Source organism: Vulpes vulpes, chromosome 5 (assembly GCF_048418805.1).
Source record: "Vulpes vulpes isolate BD-2025 chromosome 5, VulVul3, whole genome shotgun sequence".
NCBI lineage: Eukaryota > Metazoa > Chordata > Mammalia > Carnivora > Canidae > Vulpes > Vulpes vulpes.
This window is the reverse complement of record NC_132784.1, coordinates 18,027,571-18,046,708: the sequence shown is the minus strand read 5'-3', so window position 1 is coordinate 18,046,708 and position 19,138 is coordinate 18,027,571. Positions and strand designations below refer to the sequence as shown.

The window sequence follows — 19,138 nt, the reverse complement described above, 5'->3', positions numbered from 1 at the left end:
ATGGTAAGTTTTATGGCATGTGAATTATGTGTCAATAAAAAATAAAAGGTATAACCTATACACAGAAAAGAATTACTTCTAAAAGGATGTATCAAAAACTGGTCATAGAGATAACTTTGGGGTAGGCAATGGGGATGGGCGGTAAACTTGCTCTTCACCATATATACCACTACATGCCTTTTGAGTTTTGATATATGTACATATATCACCTAGTCAAAAAACTGAGTTTATAAAAAGAAGCAAATCTGTTAATTATTAAATCTACTTTAACAGAAAAGCTAATTTTTAAGATTTTACCCACAATTGCACAATTCCATCGTGATTTAACTTTAATTTTATTGTCAAGACACCAAATTAAGAAGTACTTGAAAATATGAAGAAATTCATGTTTAAACTAATTAAAAAAGAAAAAAAAAACTACAATAAGTGTAAACTACCAGAGAAAGTGGGCCATGCTAATTAGAAGGAATTAATTGGGTAATTGCATTTTACCTACTTAAATTCCCCCGTCACCTTTAATTGGAATAACTTTCCTCTTTACTTCCAGTCCCTAAACCATTGTGTGGTATCGATAGTGTTGTGTAATAAGGTTCTGAATCCCACATCAAGACTCGCTTTATTTCAGTGGAAGATTCCAGAAGCCCTGTATGGCTGATAATAATGGAAATAGCCTTAAGATTATAGAAGATGTGATGGAACCTAGTTAACTAAAAAGAGAATCACTGTACCCGAGTATGCTGCTACACTGTTAGAAGTGATCAAGGTGATTTGAGGAACCCTCCTGAGGGGTAAACATGCAGTGAGAGATTCTCCGAAGCAGCTGGGCAAGCTGTTTATTCACAGCTGTCAGTTATGCATGTATTTGATAGTTTCTTATTCCTACACCCACACCTTTTGTCCCCTAAGTGAAAACTGGTCTAAAGGATACTGATTGACTCTTCAATGTCTTAGAAAAGTAAATCTTGAGAAAACCAATGTGGAACAGAGATATATTTCACACACTTGGAGGCCAGTGGAAAGGTAGGAAATATTCCCTAATTAATGTTAGTATCAGCACCATGAAGACTCCTGTCTTGCCTCTTCTCTTGCTTTTACAAGGAGGAATGTGAGCATGAAATAGAGACAATCTTAGAGGTGAGAGAGGAAATCTACTTAGCATGTCATTGTTTTAGATACATTACCAAAGAAGATGTTGCTGTAGCCTCACTGGACAAGGTGAAGAAGGATGGGGGCCATGTCCGTCTGATCACAAAGCAGTCTGGACCACGAGATCCTTCTACACAGTAAGGTTTCATTAACGAGGACATTGTGGTACTACATGTACTCCTTTAAATTTCTGTATTTGTATTTATGCTCTTACTTTACCTTGATGTGGCTGCTTATAGGTCAGAAAGAGCTTTCACAATACGGTAGCTCCTCCATCCTCCCAGCAACCCTGTGAGGAATAGGATGTCCTCACCTTAGAAATCAGAAGGACCCTGAGACCAGGTAGACCAGGTGACTCACCCAAAGACACTAGATGTTCCCAATCATAAGCTCTTTTGATCACAAGGAGTTTTTCTTTTAACACTTCTAACAGTCACGGAAAATAGGAAGCAGTTGTTGTAATTCCATGTAGGACTTTTCAACATAATTGAGTAATGTACCTTTTCCTTTTAATAAATTGAGTGCATGTCCTGTCTTGTGTCATTTCTCATTTTAATTCAGTCAAATCTGAGTTTACCTGTAGGAGGCACATATTTAGCAAGTCTAATGTTCTAGTTCCTAAAAACACTTAGCACCTTGGCTGTGTCACTCTATGGGTGTGACTGTTTGCTGGAGGCCAGCAGGGGCTGCCAGAGGACATCATGGAAGCCTTCGTAATGGCCTCTCTGTCCCGCCGAGGTGTGTGGCCTCACATGCAGAGCATGGTGGCCCCAACTTCAGGTGGAGTCTTATATTCAGCTGTCTTTTCCCAGCCTGGAGAAGCATTTTCTAACTTCTCATTTTCCTACTTCTCCAGATATTTCAAAGTCTGATTGTTTAACTTGAAGATATCTAAATTCCCAAGAGAGGCAGCATATTTTTATTCAAATTGCTTTTTTTTTTTTTAACACACCATTCTTTCCTTTATTTGGCATGGGGCTTCAAGTGCTGACTATAGCTGTTTTGTTTCCATGCTGAATCACAGTATCTGGGGGTCCTACATTTACCATTTATCAGTATTGAAACTTTGAAGACTGTTCATTATATGATGCAGTGACTATTTACTAGTGTAAATACTTACTTATTCCATGTTTTGCTCAATTCTAGAAAGTTCCTTGATGACGGAGTGTGTGTCCCATTTCTAAATCCCTGCATAGCCCAAGCCGATCTCACTGTGAAGCCTTCTATATCCAAAGGCTATCTGCAAGCTGTGGATAATGAAGGAAATCCACTTTGCCTTCGCTGTCAGCAACCCACTTGCCAAACTAAGCAAGAGTGTAAAGTGAACGCTTGGGATTCACGGTTTTGCTCTGTGAAATGTCAGGAAGAGTTTTGGATTCGATCTAATAACAATTACCTGCGAGCCAAAGTATTTGAAATTGAACACGGTGTGTGTCAGCTATGTAATCTGAATGCACAAGAACTGTTTTTATGTCTGAGAGATGCCCCGAAAAGTCAGAGGAAGAATCTTCTGGACATTACCTGGATCTCAAAGCTCCCATTAGAACAGGTAAATTATAACCATGGGGCTGATGGAAGGCCTCATTGTACTGAGTGATGAATACTCACTTTTTTAAAAACTTTTTAATATGGCAGTTTCTGAAAATGTACATACGAAAGTAGAATAATCAACCCACAGACCCATCACCCAACTTGAACAGTTATCAACATTTTGCCTTCGTTTTCATTTCTCATCTCAGTTCTTTTTTTCTCCTAGAATTATTTTTTTAAAGATTTTATTCATTTATTCCTGAGAGACACATAGAGACAGAGACATAGGCAGAGGCAGAAGCAGGTTCCCCGTGGGGAGCCTGATGCGGGACTCGACCCCAGGATCACGTCCCGAGCCAAAAGCAGATGCACAACCACTGAGCAACCCAGATGACCCTCTCCTAGAATTATTTTAAAGCAAATTCCAGACATTTTCTTTTCTTTTCTTTTCTTTTTTAAAGTAAGGCACCTAGATGGCTCAGTCAGTTAAGTGTCTCAAAATGTCTTTTTGCAGTTCTTCAAATTAGGAGCACAATATTACCCACACACTGCTTTTGTTCATTACATCTCTTATGCTCCAATTAATCTATAATATCACCCCATCCCTTTTTTATACCATTGATTGTTCAAGAAACTGGATCATTTGCCTGTAGGATTTCCTACATTATGGATTTGTCTTCCTGTATCCTCATGGTATTATTTGACATGTTTCCCTATCCCCCCTGATTCCAGAATAATAGTTATTAGATATAGTGGCTTAATTAGATTCTGATTAAATTATTTTGGGAAGAGATCTTAACAGATGATACATTCCATCAAGAAGTACCTATGGTCTCATTGTTCCACTTTTCCTGATGTTAGGATTGAATGACAAGAGACAAACAGATAACCCCAGAATGTAGTTATTACAATGAGAAGAAAATATTTCTGTTCATCCCATTATAAAATGTAATTTTAGCAGAGCAATTTATTTAAAAATATATTATTTTTAGAAAACAGTCATCAATATTTGCTATTATTTCCAAAACTCAACTGGTATCTAATGTTGTGATCTAATCAGTTCTAAGTTCCAAACTAGAACAAAATGTATAATTCTGTAGTATCCTTAATTTTAAAAAATCTCTCCTGAGCCATTCTCTCCCACTAAAATAATGGATAAATTTCTGCCAGTTGGTCAAATCAGACATTTTTACTTGCCTAAAACCACCAAATAATGACGGAATTAATTAAGCATTCCTGCAAAGATGAATTAGCATGACTTTGAGAGCTAGGGAAATACACTATTTCCTTCATGATACCCAGAGTTCCTGAAATATCCTTTTGTCTAATTGGTGAGGGACACACTGTACCCATCCCAGGGGTGTCAGCCAGACTGCGTTTACTGTCTGCTGCCTCAGAGCGGAGTCTTCCAGAAGATACACAGTGAAAGAACTCAAGGACTCCTTGAAAGCAGCTTGTCCAGGAATGCAGAAGTTATAACATAGTCTACTACTAAAGCAAAAGTGCTCCAAGGCTAGGGAGCACCACAGGGCTCATATTGGGGAGGATCAGTCAGAGAGGGAGTGATTGTTTTAAGAGTTAAATTCAAGATGTTGAAGACTGACCCCAAGTGATTGGTCAGGGAATTACTAGGAGGAATAAAGAAGCACATCTGGATTAGAGTCCATCAGAGGAGAGACTTGAGAGCAAAAGAATTGGTCACAAAAAGCAGACAAAATGGATTTTGTTTTCCTAAGAACAAGTCATTTTCTTGATGCACAAGACTGCCATTTGTAACTGCTTCTAACAATGCCAGCCTCAGCTGGACAGTTTACCGCTTCAGCTTGCTGCCTCTCCCTGCTTCTCTCGGGCTGGGCACTGCTGGTCAGGTCCCTCTGCCTCCACATGTCTAACAAAGTGCTTTAGAACTATGACACAGGTTCCCATGGCCCGCAGCACACAGCTGATTTTAATTTCGTCCTTGTCCAAGACCATGCCAATAAAAATAAGCTTCATACTCCTCTTTATCATACTGAAAAAAACTGCAATGCTATGCTATGAGCTGGTTTTACTGCCTCGGGCAAAATGTTAAAATACATCCCATTTTAATGTCGGTCATCACAGATAAAATATAAAGTGTATACATGTGAGCCAGCCTAAATAACGCTGCTTTACGTGCACATCTTTGTTTATTCCAGATATGCCAATGATAGAGGTCTATCGTAGAAACTTCATTCCAATCCATGGAACTGGGGAGGTTCCCAGATGAATCGCATAAAGGTTCCGAGTGACAGCTGCTAATATTAAACTTTCACTGTTTATAGTAACAAATGAACTTAGGTCAATAATTAAAAATTATTTGACTCAGTAATATTCGGAAGTTTTTATTTCTAGTCCGACCTTATTCTTTTCATAATTTTCTTTTAGTGACTATCTAAACTAGCTCAAAGGTGCAGAAGCAAGTAATTTTTCCCAATATGTCAGGAGTCTTGGTATTTTATACTTGCTTGTAATTTTTTCAAAATGGGTTAGGTAAGGGAAAAAGAACTTTTTCAGAAACATATTTTATTGCTTTCAAATTGCTAACCTAGAGGCTTTTTTCCTATTCACAATAAAAGCTATAAAAAGCCATCCTAATGTATTTTTCGCTGTGATTTTGCTGTATAAACATGATTGCACCAGGCAAAACCAACAGTTCCCACAGCGTATATTGAAAAGTGCTGATCTTGTGTTCTTACTGCAGCTTAATGAAATGATAAGAAACCCAGGAGAAGGGCATTTCTGGCAGGTGGACCACATCAAGCCTGTGTCCGGTGGAGGAGGACAGTGCTCCCTGGACAACCTGCAGACCCTCTGCACACTGTGTCACAGAGAGGTGAGTGGGGCTCTACAGACCCATGTGACTTCATCCTGGAACAGCAAGTAGAAAAGTGTGTACATAGGAGTGGGAGGCTGAGTGGATGAATCTGTATCCCTTGTCCCGGTTGCGAGATGCCTTTTTTCCCCTCATCACCTGAGTTTCCTCTTGAGGCTGATCTAAGTTCTCAGTCTCAGACAGAAGAGAAGTAGCTTTCCTTTGTATTCATTTTAGGACAGGAAATTGTCACCACCACCTAGAAGAAAATTAATATAACTCACACAATATTGAAGAGACCCACACCATCAACTTTAAAGACTACTGACCAGGGGCACTAACATGTGTTTGCATTTGCAGCTAATGTTCTAATTTGTTAATGTTCTCTAAAATGTCAGAGAACATTAATAAATTCTTTCTAGCTCAACATGCAACCATTACACTCCTGGCCAAAATGCAAAACCTGTTAATCTTGGCACCCTTTTGAGCAATTACCAGTAGTTTAACACAGGAGGGAAAAATATAACAGCATTATTAAACAACTAAGATGAATTTTTAACAGGCCATCTAGCAAAAGGATCTCCTGATTAAAATTTTCTTAGAAAGAAGCATACATTCAGTATGCAAATTTGTATCTTGCTTTTTTTCCAATCGTGGCAAGATTTAAACATTTTCCCATGTTCCCATGATAAGCATTCATGTTTATCATCCAAAATGGCTACACATTATTCTGAGTATATATATGTCTACTATAGTTTATTTAGCCATTCCCATACTGATCAGCATTGAAGTTGTTTATATTTTCTGTTTACACACTATTATTTACTTTTGGAGGTTGTTCCTTCAGATAGATTCCCAGATGTAAAATCATGGAGTTGGAATCATGGAGTAGGAATTCACCTCCAAGCTGTTTTCCAAAGGACTGTATTCTACTACTGTTTTTCCACCCCGCCGAGGGAGAAAAATGGCCTGCCACTATTTTGTTTACCAAAGACACTGAGGTTTTTAAAAACTGCTCATCAGTTATTTACACTTTTGAAAACTGTTCAGATCCTTTGCCAGTGTTCATGCTGTATAAGCACTCTTAGCCTTATTTCAGTATTCACAAATAGAATTTTTACATAAATAGGATCTTGTAATATAAGGGGTTTTTTTGTTTTATTTTTAGTTTTAACCCTCTTTTCTCTCCCCACCCCATCCACCTGGATAACTTCATACGTACATGAACTTCATCTGGGGAAAAAGTCCTCTGATTCTCAGCTGTGAAAATTATTAGCACATTCAAGACTATAGGAGAATTAAGAGAGAGCAAAAAGAAAACCCATCCTTTCTGTAATCACTTTAGGTTCACATGAGAAATTTTATTTGTGGGGATAGCAGAAGAATTCCATTTTTGATCTACCTCATTTTGTTTTTCTGCATTGGCTTGGGAGTGGCTTCTGAGCCCACAGAATAGGAAGCAGGTAGGCCTTACACCCCTTTGTGAGAAATCACAAGACACCATATATATGCCATCACTTCAATAAGGAGAATCAGGGCATCCTGTAGTCACTGAGTGAGGGATTCACAGGCTCACTGGGGAGAAAATCCTTCCCCCAAAGCATCTGGTCCTAAGGGAACTTAGGACCTCAGGGCACTTAGCAGAGCTCCTAGAGTCCTCTGCTTGTGGCTTGGTGTCCACCCTAAGGGCAAAGCACTGGGAAGTGGATGTGATGAAATACAGAAAGTTTTTGAGATTCTGAAACCAGGACTCTTTTTCTAACAGGTGTACACTTGTATATTTTTTTAACTTTTAGAGAACTGCCAGACAAGCTAAGGAAAGAAGCCAGGGGAGAAGACAATCTCTAGCATCAAAGCATGGATCAGATATCACAAGATTTTTGGTAAAGAAATGAAGTATAAAAATTTTTAAATGGATGACAAATGGTTTACGTGTGGAGGAACTGAACACATTTTTTTCATGTTTCTTAAATTGAGTGAAAATTTTCAGAGCAAAAATCAAGAATTCAACTTTCCCTTTTATATTATATGCTTTTAGTGTTCAATACCTTTTGAAAGTACTTAACACAAACTGAGACACAATACTAAATATTTCTGTGATCTTCTTGATTTCAGGCAGACTCTCAATTATGTTTCAGTAAGGTTTGGTTAAGCTTTCATTTCCCCCTGCAGTACCGTAATCATGGTATTATGCATAGATTGTATTTGAAAAATATACTCTCAATTACTTACAGAATGCCACTGGATTAGTATTGGTTCTGAATTGCTATGTGTAGAAGCGGAACACTGGAAAACTGCAAGGGAAATTTTGGAGGCCAATCATTCAAGAATTCGGGGTCAAGTATGAAAATCCTGGTTAGTATGCGAGAGAGACTCTTGCTTACTGACTGCCTCCAAAATGGGCTTCGGGTTCACATTTTGAGTGTCACCCTATTTGTTTTATTTCTTAGCAAATTATCTTTATTGAAAAGTTGCCTCTGAAAATAAGCTAATTGTCCCTATGGTATTGGTAGACAAATCAGGGTTCTAGATCAAGTAATTGTTTAAAATATTTAAAAACTGAAAATATAAAATGTAAAATGCCCCTTAAACATTTTTCAGTAAGTGTGTTAGTTTATTTTAATGCATAAAACTAGGCTCACTGTCAAAAGCTTCCTTTGTCTCCTGGTTATCATTTTTGTTTCTAAAATCCTGTCTTACTAAAAGTGTATTCCTGGTATCTCTTTTAGAAGCAGTGAGGATGATAAAACACTTTATACTAAAGCATGATCAGATGGAGATATAAGTTTAAAAATACAGTGGTAATACTAATGTGTCAGTGATATTCAAAAATAAAAGCATGGCAATGAAACAAAACCAGGTATAATCCTGCAGAATGTCAGTCAAGAGAGGAAAGAGGACTACACAAAATACACGTTCACGGAAGAATTACATTCATGAGAGGCCTGTTTGTAAATACTGTTTGGGTGTAAATTTCATTTATTTATTTGAGCATTTTACAATTTTAATTAGTAGCTGGTATTACACAATGTAGAGGGCTTATTTTTAGAAAGATTATCAGATCATGAATTATCCATCAGGGTTCTTAAAGTTCATAACTATTTTATTGTATGAAATCAAATAGTACTGTTTATTTTATAAATTAGGTCGGGCTTTCTTTTGCCTCCTTTCTGCTTTGCTGGTCAGGCTGTTTGCAGTTTTCTGCCTCATTGCCAGGGTAACCTAGGATTCCTCACAGCTGAGAGCTGAGAAACCGAGAAACCGGCAGGCTGCTTTTCCTCCAGCATGGGGTGTTTGTAAGTGAGACTTAGGTCTAAGTAGGTCAGATGTCAGTGGCAGTTACCTCTTTAGATTAAACTAAGGTGGCAGTTCTAGGAACAAAGTTCTCAGATGTAGTAAATGAATGATGGTTTGAAATGAAATGACCCATGAAGATGGTCTTTTTGCCAGATTTCAAAATCCCAACCAAATAAAAATACCACTAAAGCATCAAAAAGAATAAAATACTTAGGAATACATTTAACTAAGGAGATGAAAGATATGTACACCGAAACTACCAGACTATGATGGAAAAAAAAAACTGAAAAAGAAATATGGAAAGATAATTCTGTTTTTATGGATGGAAAGACTTTATATAATAAAAAAAGTCCATATTACTCAAAGAAATATGTAGATGCAGTATAATCCCAGTAAATATTCCAGTGGCATCTTTCATAGAAATAGAAAAAAAAATTCTAAAATTTGTTGGAACCAGAAAAGACCCCCAAATAGCAAAGAAATCTTGAGAAAGAAGAACAAAGCTGAAGGAATCAATCTTCTCGATTTCACTATGTTACAAAGCTGAGTAATCAAAATATGGTATTGCTATAAAAACAAACCCATAGATCAATGGAAGAACATAGCAAAAAATAAAACCATGCATATATCTTCAATTGATTTTTCTTTGTTTCTTAAAAATTTATTCTATTGGGCAGCCCGGGTGGCCCAGCAGTTTAGCGCCACCTTCAGCCCAGGGTGTGATCCTGGAGACCAGGGATCGAGTCCAGTATCGGGCTCCCCGCAGGGAGCCTGCTTCTCCCTCTGCCTGTGTCTCTGCCTCTCTCTCTCTCTCTCTCATTAATAAATAAATATTTTTTAAAAAGATTTATTTTATTTTAGAGACAGAGAGCACAAGGGGAAGGGCAGAGGGAGAGAGAGAATCCTCAAGTAGACTCCTCCCCCCTGAGCATGAAGCCTTATGCCAGGCTCCATCTCCCAAACCTGAGCCAAAATCAAGAGTTGGCCATTTAACCAACTGAGACACCCAAGTGCCTCCACCCTTTTAAAAAAATTTAGAGTCAACTGACTTTCAGCCAATGAGCCAGGCTATATAATGGAAAAAGGATAGTCTCTTCAATAAATGGTGATGGGAAAACTGGACCCCCTACTTTATACCATATATACAAATCAACTCAAAATTGATTAAAGACTTGAATGTAAGACCTGAAACAATAAAACTCCTCAAAGAAAACAGGAAACATTTAGGTCTGAGACAGTGGCTAGGAAGACCATTAACTTACCTCCCTCCACAGACACAGCAAAACTATACCTACATATAGAGCAATTCCTCCTGAAGAAGAAATGACTGATTGAACAGCTTCTGTACAACAGAGGATAGAGAGACCATGTGGGGAATAGCAGGAGAAACAGAGACATGGTAACGATGGGAAACCCAACCCTGATGTAAACTGCAGTGGGAAGGGATAGCATGGAGGGACCCATGCTGGGGCATAGGGAAAAAAGCAACAGTTCACAAGGCAACTAGATGTAGTGAAAGAACTTCTAGAACTTTATCCAAAATCAGAGGTGCGGGTACCACTGTTTATATTCAACCTTCACCTTGACGGCATAGACAGGCCCTAAGTTCCAGCACTCTAGCCAACCTGCCGCATTACCAAACACCAGGTCCCTAGCCCACACCAGCCTGACATCCCCCTAAGGCGGCCCACACACACACATACCTGACCAAGCTCCAGTTGTCCACCAAGGTGGGCCCAACACAGTACACCCCAGGTCACACCTTTAGTGTGCCCATTACAGCTGCAGCCAACTAACCAAGATAATACAGGCACAAAGCACTCCAGGACACCCCAGGCCTCCACCTATTTTAGCTCCAGCCAATTCACCGGGGCCCACTGTGTGGAGTGCCCTGGGGCCCCTAGGCCACACCCACTATTGCTGGAACCATCCCTCCAGGATGCTCCAAGCACAAAATTCCCTGGGATCACCCAGCCCATGCCCTCTTCAATTCCAGCTATCCCACTAGGGCACTCTTTTGTGGAACACCCAGAGACCCTGCTCTATGCCTGCTTTAGCTCCAGCCACCTTACCTGAGGGGCCCTAGTTTACACTGCCCAGGGAATTTTCTCAGACCACACCCCCTAACCAGCCAGCCAAATCCACCAGCCATACACAGTCTACACCAGGGATATTTCTATACAAGTCCAGTCATCCAGAATGGGAGAGGTGGCTGTTTTGCCTAATTCATTCAAACAAATACAGAAACTAAAGCAAAATAAAGACAGAGGAATATCCTCCAAACAAAAAAAGAGACAAAACTTAACTGAAATGGTGATCACCAATCAATCTGATAGAGTTCACAGTAGGGTGCCTGAGTGGCTCAGAGGTTGAGCGTCTGCCTTCAGCTCTGGTCGTGATCCTGGGGTCCTGGGATCAAATCCCGCATTGGGCTCCCCCTAGGAAGCCTGCTTCTCCCCCTGTCTATGTCTCTTTCTTTCCATCTCTCATGAATAAATAAATAAAATCTTTAAAAAATAATAAATAAAAGGTGCATGGTCTTAAATGCCATCTTTAAAAAAAAAGTTCAAAGTAATGGTCAAAAAGATGCTTGTCAGACGTGAGACAAGTGGTGGATGAAAGATGGAAGTATCACAATTCCACGTTTCAAGATATACTACAAATCTCTAGTAATCAAAACAATATGGTGCTGACATAGAAATAGACACATAGATCAATGGAACAGAATAGAGAGCCCAGAAATAAACCTACACATATATGGTCAATTAACCTATGACAAAGGAGGCAGGAATATGCAATAGGGAAAAGATAGTCTCTATTAAATGGGTTTCCTCTATTGGGGAAACAGAATAGCTACATGGAAGAGAATGAAACTGGACCACTTTCTTATACCATACACAAAAATAAACTCAGAATGGATTAAAGACCTAAATGAGAGACCTGAAACCATTAAAATCCTAGAAGAGAGCACAGGCTGTTTTTTCTCTGACACCTAGCCATAGCAACATTTTTCTAGATCTGGTTCCTAAGGCAAGAGAAACAAAAGCAAAATGAACTAGTGGGATTACGTCAAAATAAAAAGCTTATGCGCAGCAAAGTAAACCATCAACAAAACGCAAACTATGGAATGGAAAATATATGTGCAGATAATTTATCCTATAAGGGTTAATATCCAAAATGTATAAGCAACTCATATAACTCAACACCAAAAAAAAAAAAAAATCCAGTTAGAGATAACTTGAATAGACATTTTCCTAACGAAGATAATACAGATGCAAACAGACATAAAAAGATGCTCATCACTAATCATCAGGAAAATGCTAATCAAAACCACAATGAGATAATACTTCACATCAGTCAGAATAACTAATATCAAAAAGACACAAAATAACAAGTGTTGACAAGGATGTAGAGAAAAAGGAACCTGCATGCACTGTTGGTGGGAAGGCAAACTGGTACATTCACTACTGAGAATAGTATAGAGGTTCCTTGAAAATTAAAAATGGAAATAACATGATTCAGTGATTCCAGTGCTAGGTGTTTACCCAAAGAAAATAGAACCACAAATTTGAAAAGATCTATGTGCCCCTGTGTTAACTGCAGCATAATTTACAATAGCCAAGATATGGAAGCGACCCAAGTAGCCAGCCATCAGTATATGAATAGATAAAGAAGATATAGATCTATAGATATAGATATACAATGGAATATTACTCAGACATTAAAAAAGAACGAAACTTTGCCATTCCTGACAATATGGATGGAGCTAGAAGGTATTATGGTACATTATAAAAGTCAGAGAAAAAAAAAGACAACATATATTTTCACTTATATATGAAATCTAAAAAACCAAACCAAAACCAAACAAACCAGAAACAGACTCTTAAATAGAGAACAAACTGATGGCTGCCTAAGGGAGAAAGAGAGGCAAAATACATGAGGGGATTAAGAAGTACAAACCTCCACTTATAAAATAAATTACGGAAATGGAAAATACAGCACAGGGAATACTGTCAATAATAAATAATAATAATAAAATAATTTTGTATAGTGAAAGATGGTAACTACACTTATTGTGGTGTGAACACTGCATAATGTATTGAACTGATGAATCACTATGTCGTACATTTCAAGCTAATATAACATATGTCAACTATACTTATAAAAAAAGAGGAGGTGAGCTCCTTGATAGCATTCTTGACTACATCTTTTGGATTTGACATCAAGAGCAACAAAAGCAAAAATAAGTGGGACTATATAAAACTTAAAAGCTTCTAAAAATAAGGAAACTATCAGCAAAATGAAAAGACAACCTACAAAAAGAGAAAACATATTCAGTAAGAGGTTAATATCCAAAATATATAAGGAACTCATGCAAATCAATACCAAAAAAAACTAGCCAATTTAAAAATGGACAGACCAGAATAGACATTTTTCCAAAGAATGCATAAAATGGCCAGTATCACTAATCATCAAGGAAATGCAAATTGAAACCACAATGAGATACCACCTCACGCTGGTCAGATTGACTACTATCAAGATAAAAGATAATAAATGCCAGTGAAGATGTGTAGAAAAAGGAATCCTATGTACTATTGGTGGGGATGTAAATTGGTAATTTTCCACTATGGAAAATGAGTTGGTTCCTCAAGAAACTAAAAATAGAACTACCATATGAGACTACAATCAACCTACTCCATATATATCCAAAGTGAATAAAACCTCTATCTCAAAGAGATATCTGTACACATTTCTTGCAGCTTTATTCAGAATAGTTAAGGTGTGGAAACAACCTAAATGTCTGTTGACAGATAAATGGATAAAGAAAGTGTAGTAGGTGTCTATAATCAATATTATTCAGTTTTTAAAAAGACAAATCCTGGAGGGGTTCCAAGATGGCAGCATAGGAAGAGATCTTGGGCTCACTTCCTCCCATGGACACACCAAAGTTACAGACACATATAGACTAATTCTCTCCAAAAAGACCAAAAAACTTACAGAAGAGCTACAACACGGGGCAGAAAAAAGAGAAACCCAACTAGGAACTAGTGGGAGGGGCAGAGAAGTGCTCTTGCCAGCAACCACCCCCCCCACCCCTACCAGTGCATCAACCCACAAGAGGGAAGGATATCACAAACTCACAGTTCCTCTCTGAGGAACAAAGGGTTTGAGCTCCACATCAAGCACCCCACTTGTGGGACCTACACTGAAAAGAAAAGCCCCCAAAACAGCTGTCATTGAAATCAGCAGAACTAAGGTCCAGGAGAGCCAGAGGACTGCAAGAAACAGATTCTGCTCTTCAAGGACTGACACACAGACTCACTTGCTACAAGTCCCAATGCAGAGGCAGTAGTTTGAGAAGAAGCTGGGCTCTTTCTTAGGGAGCATACCAGAAGGGGAGGGGTTGAGTATAGATCTCTGCAAAGAGAGGTGCTGGCAGATGACTTTTTAATTTTTTCTCCTTCCTTGCTAGCCCTGTGCTGGCCAGTGCCATTTTTGGTGCTCATCATCTTTCTTATTCGTGCCACTTCCTCATTAGTGTGGTCCCCCCATGTCCTGTGGCCTGCCCTACCAGATCCAGCCCAGTGCTTATCCATCATGCCTGCACCCCATGAGACCTGACACGTGGACTCAACTCTAACAGTGCTCATCCACTAGGATGAGCTCATCCACTAGGACAGTGCTCATCCACTAGGGCCCCCAACCCACCAGTAGGTTTATCCAAGGCCCACCCAACTCCATGGGAGACCTTGCTTTGCCACATCCACTGGATAAGCTCTCCCCAGTCTGGTGCTTATCCACCATGGTCTACAGCCAATCAGACCCAAAAAGTGAACACACTCTGCATAGGCAATACTTCTTGAACATCTGGCACTGGCTCAGGGTGGGCGGTTGGGGTTGTATTTCTTGGCTCCACAGGACTGTAATATTCAAGAAAGAGAGAGAGAGAGCTTGGCAGGCTTCCACCCCAGGGCATGGCACAAACAACAGAGTGCAACATCCCCAGTCTTCTAGTGAGTACTTTCCTTCAAGTCTGAGAGAGAAAGAACTTCTTCCCTAAATATATACAAATAAACAAAGAGCCAGACACAGTTAGGAGGCAGAGGAAGATAATCCAAATGAAAGAAACAAGACAAAACCTCAGAAAAATATATTAATGAAATGGAGATAAGCAGTCTACTTGATAAAGACTTCAATGGAATGGGCATAAAAGTTGTTCACTAAACTCAGGAGAAAAACGAACACCATAGATCTTCAACAAAGAGGGACGCCGGGTGGCTCAGTGGTTGAGCATCTACCTTCAGCTTAGGGCGTGATCTTAGAGTTCCAGGATTGAGTCCCGCATCTGGCTCCCTGTAAGAAGCCACTTCTCCTTCTGCCTATGTCTCTGTCTCTGTCTTTCTTTCTGTGTCTCTCATGAATGAATAAATGAAATCTAAAAAAAAAAAAAAAGATCTTCAACAAAGAGACAAATATAAGAAACCTATACACATAAGTTACAGAGCTAAAGAATATAATACCCAAACTAGAGGGGTTCAACAACAGACTAGATGAAAAAGAAGAACTGACTAGCAAACTGGAAGAGAAAGCAATGGAAATTACACTAGACAGAGCAGCAAAAAGAAAAATAATTTTTTAAAAAGGAAGATTCCTTATGGGAACATGAGGACAACATCAAGTGGAATATACACATTCACATTATAGGGTTCCCAGAAGGAGAAGAGAGAGTGGGCCCAAAAAAAATTTTTAAAGAAATAGTACCTGAAAACTTCCCAATTTAATTTAGGGAAGGAAACAGGTATCCAGGTCCAAGAAGTCCAAAAACTCCCAGATAAAATGAACCCCGAGATATCCATACCAAGACACATAAATGCAATGGCAAAAGTTAAAGAGAATCTGAAAAGCAGCAAGAGGAAAACAACTTTTCATGTATAAAGCTTTCAGCATATTTCTAAGCAAAAACTTGCAGGCCAAAGGAGAGTGGCATGATATATTCAAAGTGCTGAAAGGAAAAAAATTCCAATCAAGAACTCACTACTCAGCATGGTTATTCATAATTAAAGGAGATATCAGGAGTTTCCAGGGGTACCTGAGTGGCTCAGTCAGTTGAGCATCCAATCTTGATCTCAGTTCACATCTTGATCTTGACATCATGAGTTCAAGCCCTATGTAGGGCTCCATGCCAGGTGTAACGCCTACTTAAAAAATTTTTTTAAAAATTAAAAAAAGTTTTCCAGAAAGAAAAAGCTGAAGAAGTTTATCACCACTAAATTGGCCTTACAAGAAATGTTATAAGGACCTCTTTGAGCTGAAAAGAAATGGTATTAATTAATAACAAAAAAATAACAAAAATAAAAATCTCAGTGGAAAAGATAAATATATAGTAAAGGTAATGGATCAATCATTTATAAAGGAAGTGTGAATATTAAAAACCAAGAGTAGTAAATTTAAATTACAATAATTAGGTAAAGGATATATAAAAAGATGTAAAATGTGACATCAAAAATATGAATCATTAGGAGTGAGTAAGAATATAAGGGTCTGGAATGTATTCAACCAACTGTTGAATAAAACCAACTGTTATATACCTAGGATCATGTGTGAGACTCATGGAAACCACAAAGCAAAAATTCACAGTAAATACAAATGTACAAATGAAAATGAGAAAGGATTCTAAACCTCATATCACACTAAAGCCATCAAACCCAAGGTAAGAAGGAAAAAAGGAAGAGTGAAGAACTATTAAGCCAGAAAACAATGAACAAAATGGCACTTTGCAGAATGGAAATAGGTACATACTTACCTACAATTCTTTTAAATATAAACGGACTAAATATTCCAATCAAAAGACACAGAGTGGCTCAGTGAATAAAAATACAAGACCTATCAATATGCTGCCTAAAAGAGACTTCAGAAGGACACTAAGACTGAATGAAGAGATTGAGAAAGATATTCCATGCAAATAGAAATGAAAGTTCATGCAGCTATACTCATACCAAACAAAATAGACTTTAAAACAAAGATTAATAAAGACAAAGAAGGGCATTTTCATAATGATAAAGGAGTCAATCCATCAAGAAGATATAATGTTTACATACACACACGCACACACACCCCATAAGATCAACAAAATATATCAAGCAAAAATTAACATAACCAAAAGGAAAAACTGACAACAATGCAATAACAGGGGATGTTAACATCCCACTTACATCAGTGAATCAACCAGACAGAAAATCAATTTAAAAAGTTAACCGTAAATACACATTTGACCAAATGACCAAATGTACTTAACAGATACATACAGAACAATCTGTCCAAAAGCAAGAGAATACACATTCTTCTCAAGTGCACATGGGACATTCTCCAGGATAGATCACATATTAGGCCACAAAGAAACATTCCAGTAAATTTAAGAAGATTGAAATCATAAGCACCATCTTCTCTGACCACAATGGTATGAAACTAGAAATCATGTACAAAAAAAAAAAAACTGGAAGAAACATCAAAATATGATGGAGATTAAACAACACACTACTGAACAACCAGTGAGTCACAAAAAAAAAAAAAAATCAAAGAAGAATTCTCTTTCTTTTTCTTTAAAGAAAATTCTTCTTTAAGATAGGACAGGCCAGAATCTTTAGAATATAGCAAAAGCAGATCTAAGAGGGAACTTCACAGCAATACAGCCTTACCTAGAAAAGCAAGAAAATTCTCAAAAAAATATATACACCAAAAGGAATTTGAAAAGTAAGAACAAATAAAGCTTAAAGTTATTAGAAGGAAGGAAATAACGATCAGAGTGGTAATAAATGAAATAGAAACTTAAAACAATAGAAAATATCAATGAAGGGGCAGTTTGGGGGCTCAGTTGGTTAGGCATCTGACCCTTGATTTCAGCTCGAGTTTTGATATCAGGGACTTGGGATCAATTCTCACTTCAGCTCCATGCTCAGTGAGGCTTCTGCTCTTTCTTCCTCTCCGTCTACCCCTCCCCCTGTTCACAGGCTCTCTTTTTAAAATAAGTAAGTAAATCTTTTTTTAAAAAAATATCATTGAAACTAAGAGCTGGTTCTTTGTAAAGATAAACAAAATTCACAAACCTTTCTCTAGAGTAACCAACACAAAAAAGGAAGGGTCAAATAAAATCAGAAATGAAAGAGGAAAAGTTAGAACTGATACCACAGAAATACAAAGGATCATAAAAGGAACAATTTCACATCATCAAACTGGACAACCTAAAAGAAAGGGGAAAATTCCCAGAAACATGCAATCTTCTAAGACTGAATCATGAAGGAACAAAATTTGAAGAGACTGATTACTAGTAATGATATTGAATAAGTAATTACAAAACCTCCCCAAAAAACAAAGGTCTAGGACCATATGGCTTCACTGGTGAATTCTACCAAACATTCAAAGAAGATTCAGGGCAGCCTGGGTGGCTCAGCGGTTTAGCTCCGCCTTCAGCCCAGGGCCTGATCCTGGAGATCCGGGATTGAGTCCCATGTCAGGCTCCCTACATGGAGCCTGCTTCTCCCTCTGCCTATGTCTTTGCCATGCTCTCTCTCTCTCATTAATAAATAAATAAAAATCTTTTAAAAAAAGATTCAATACTTATCCTTCTCAAAGTCATCTAAACAACAAAGAGGAGAGGAGGGAATGCTCCCCAACTCATTTTATACAGCAAGCATTACCCTGATATTAAAACCAGATAAAAATAACACCAAAAAAAGAAAATTAGAGGCCAATATATTCTTAATGAACATTGATGCAAAAATACTCAACAAAATATTAGCAAAAAGAATTGAACAATACATTAAAAGGATTAAATACATGATCCAATGGGATTTGCTCCAAGGATGCAAGGTTGGTTCAAAATCTGTAAATTTTTTGACGTTATACACCACATTTACCAAATGAAAGGCAAAAATTATATGATCATCTCAATAGATGCAGAAAAAGAATTTGACAAAATTCAACATTCATTTATGATAAAAACTCCCAACAACATGGGAATATACCTCAATATAAGAAAGCCTGGATGAGACAAACCCACAGCTAACTTTATACTCATTGGTGAAAGGTGAAAGATTTTCTTCTAAGATCAGGAACCAGATAAGGATACTTACTCTTGCCACTTTTATTCAACATATTTTAATTCCTAGCTATAGTAATTGGATAAGAAAAAGAAATCAAAGTCATCCAAATTAGAAAGGAAGAAGTAAAACCGTCAATATTTGTAGATGACATGATACTATAAGTAGAAAACCATAAAGACTCCACCAAAATACTGTTATAACTAATGAATGAATTTGGTAAAGTTGCAGGATA

General features: G+C 37.9%; 1 protein-coding gene across 3 annotated transcripts in view; it reads left to right on the top strand.

Moving 5' to 3' along the window:
• The window catches only part of ZRANB3 (zinc finger RANBP2-type containing 3), a 306,312-nt gene extending 298,153 nt beyond the window's left edge, over positions 1-8,159 (top strand). For all 3 annotated transcript variants that reach the window (XM_072757626.1, XM_026015556.2, XM_072757627.1), the window contains 4 exons: positions 1,173-1,283; positions 2,293-2,695; positions 5,399-5,530; positions 7,306-8,159. In XM_072757626.1, the coding sequence (XP_072613727.1) occupies positions 1,173-1,283; positions 2,293-2,695; positions 5,399-5,530; positions 7,306-7,404 (745 nt within the window). In that variant the 3' untranslated portion in view covers positions 7,405-8,159. The remainder of the gene's footprint in view (positions 1-1,172; positions 1,284-2,292; positions 2,696-5,398; positions 5,531-7,305) is intronic.
• The last annotated feature ends 10,979 nt before the right edge of the window (positions 8,160-19,138 follow it).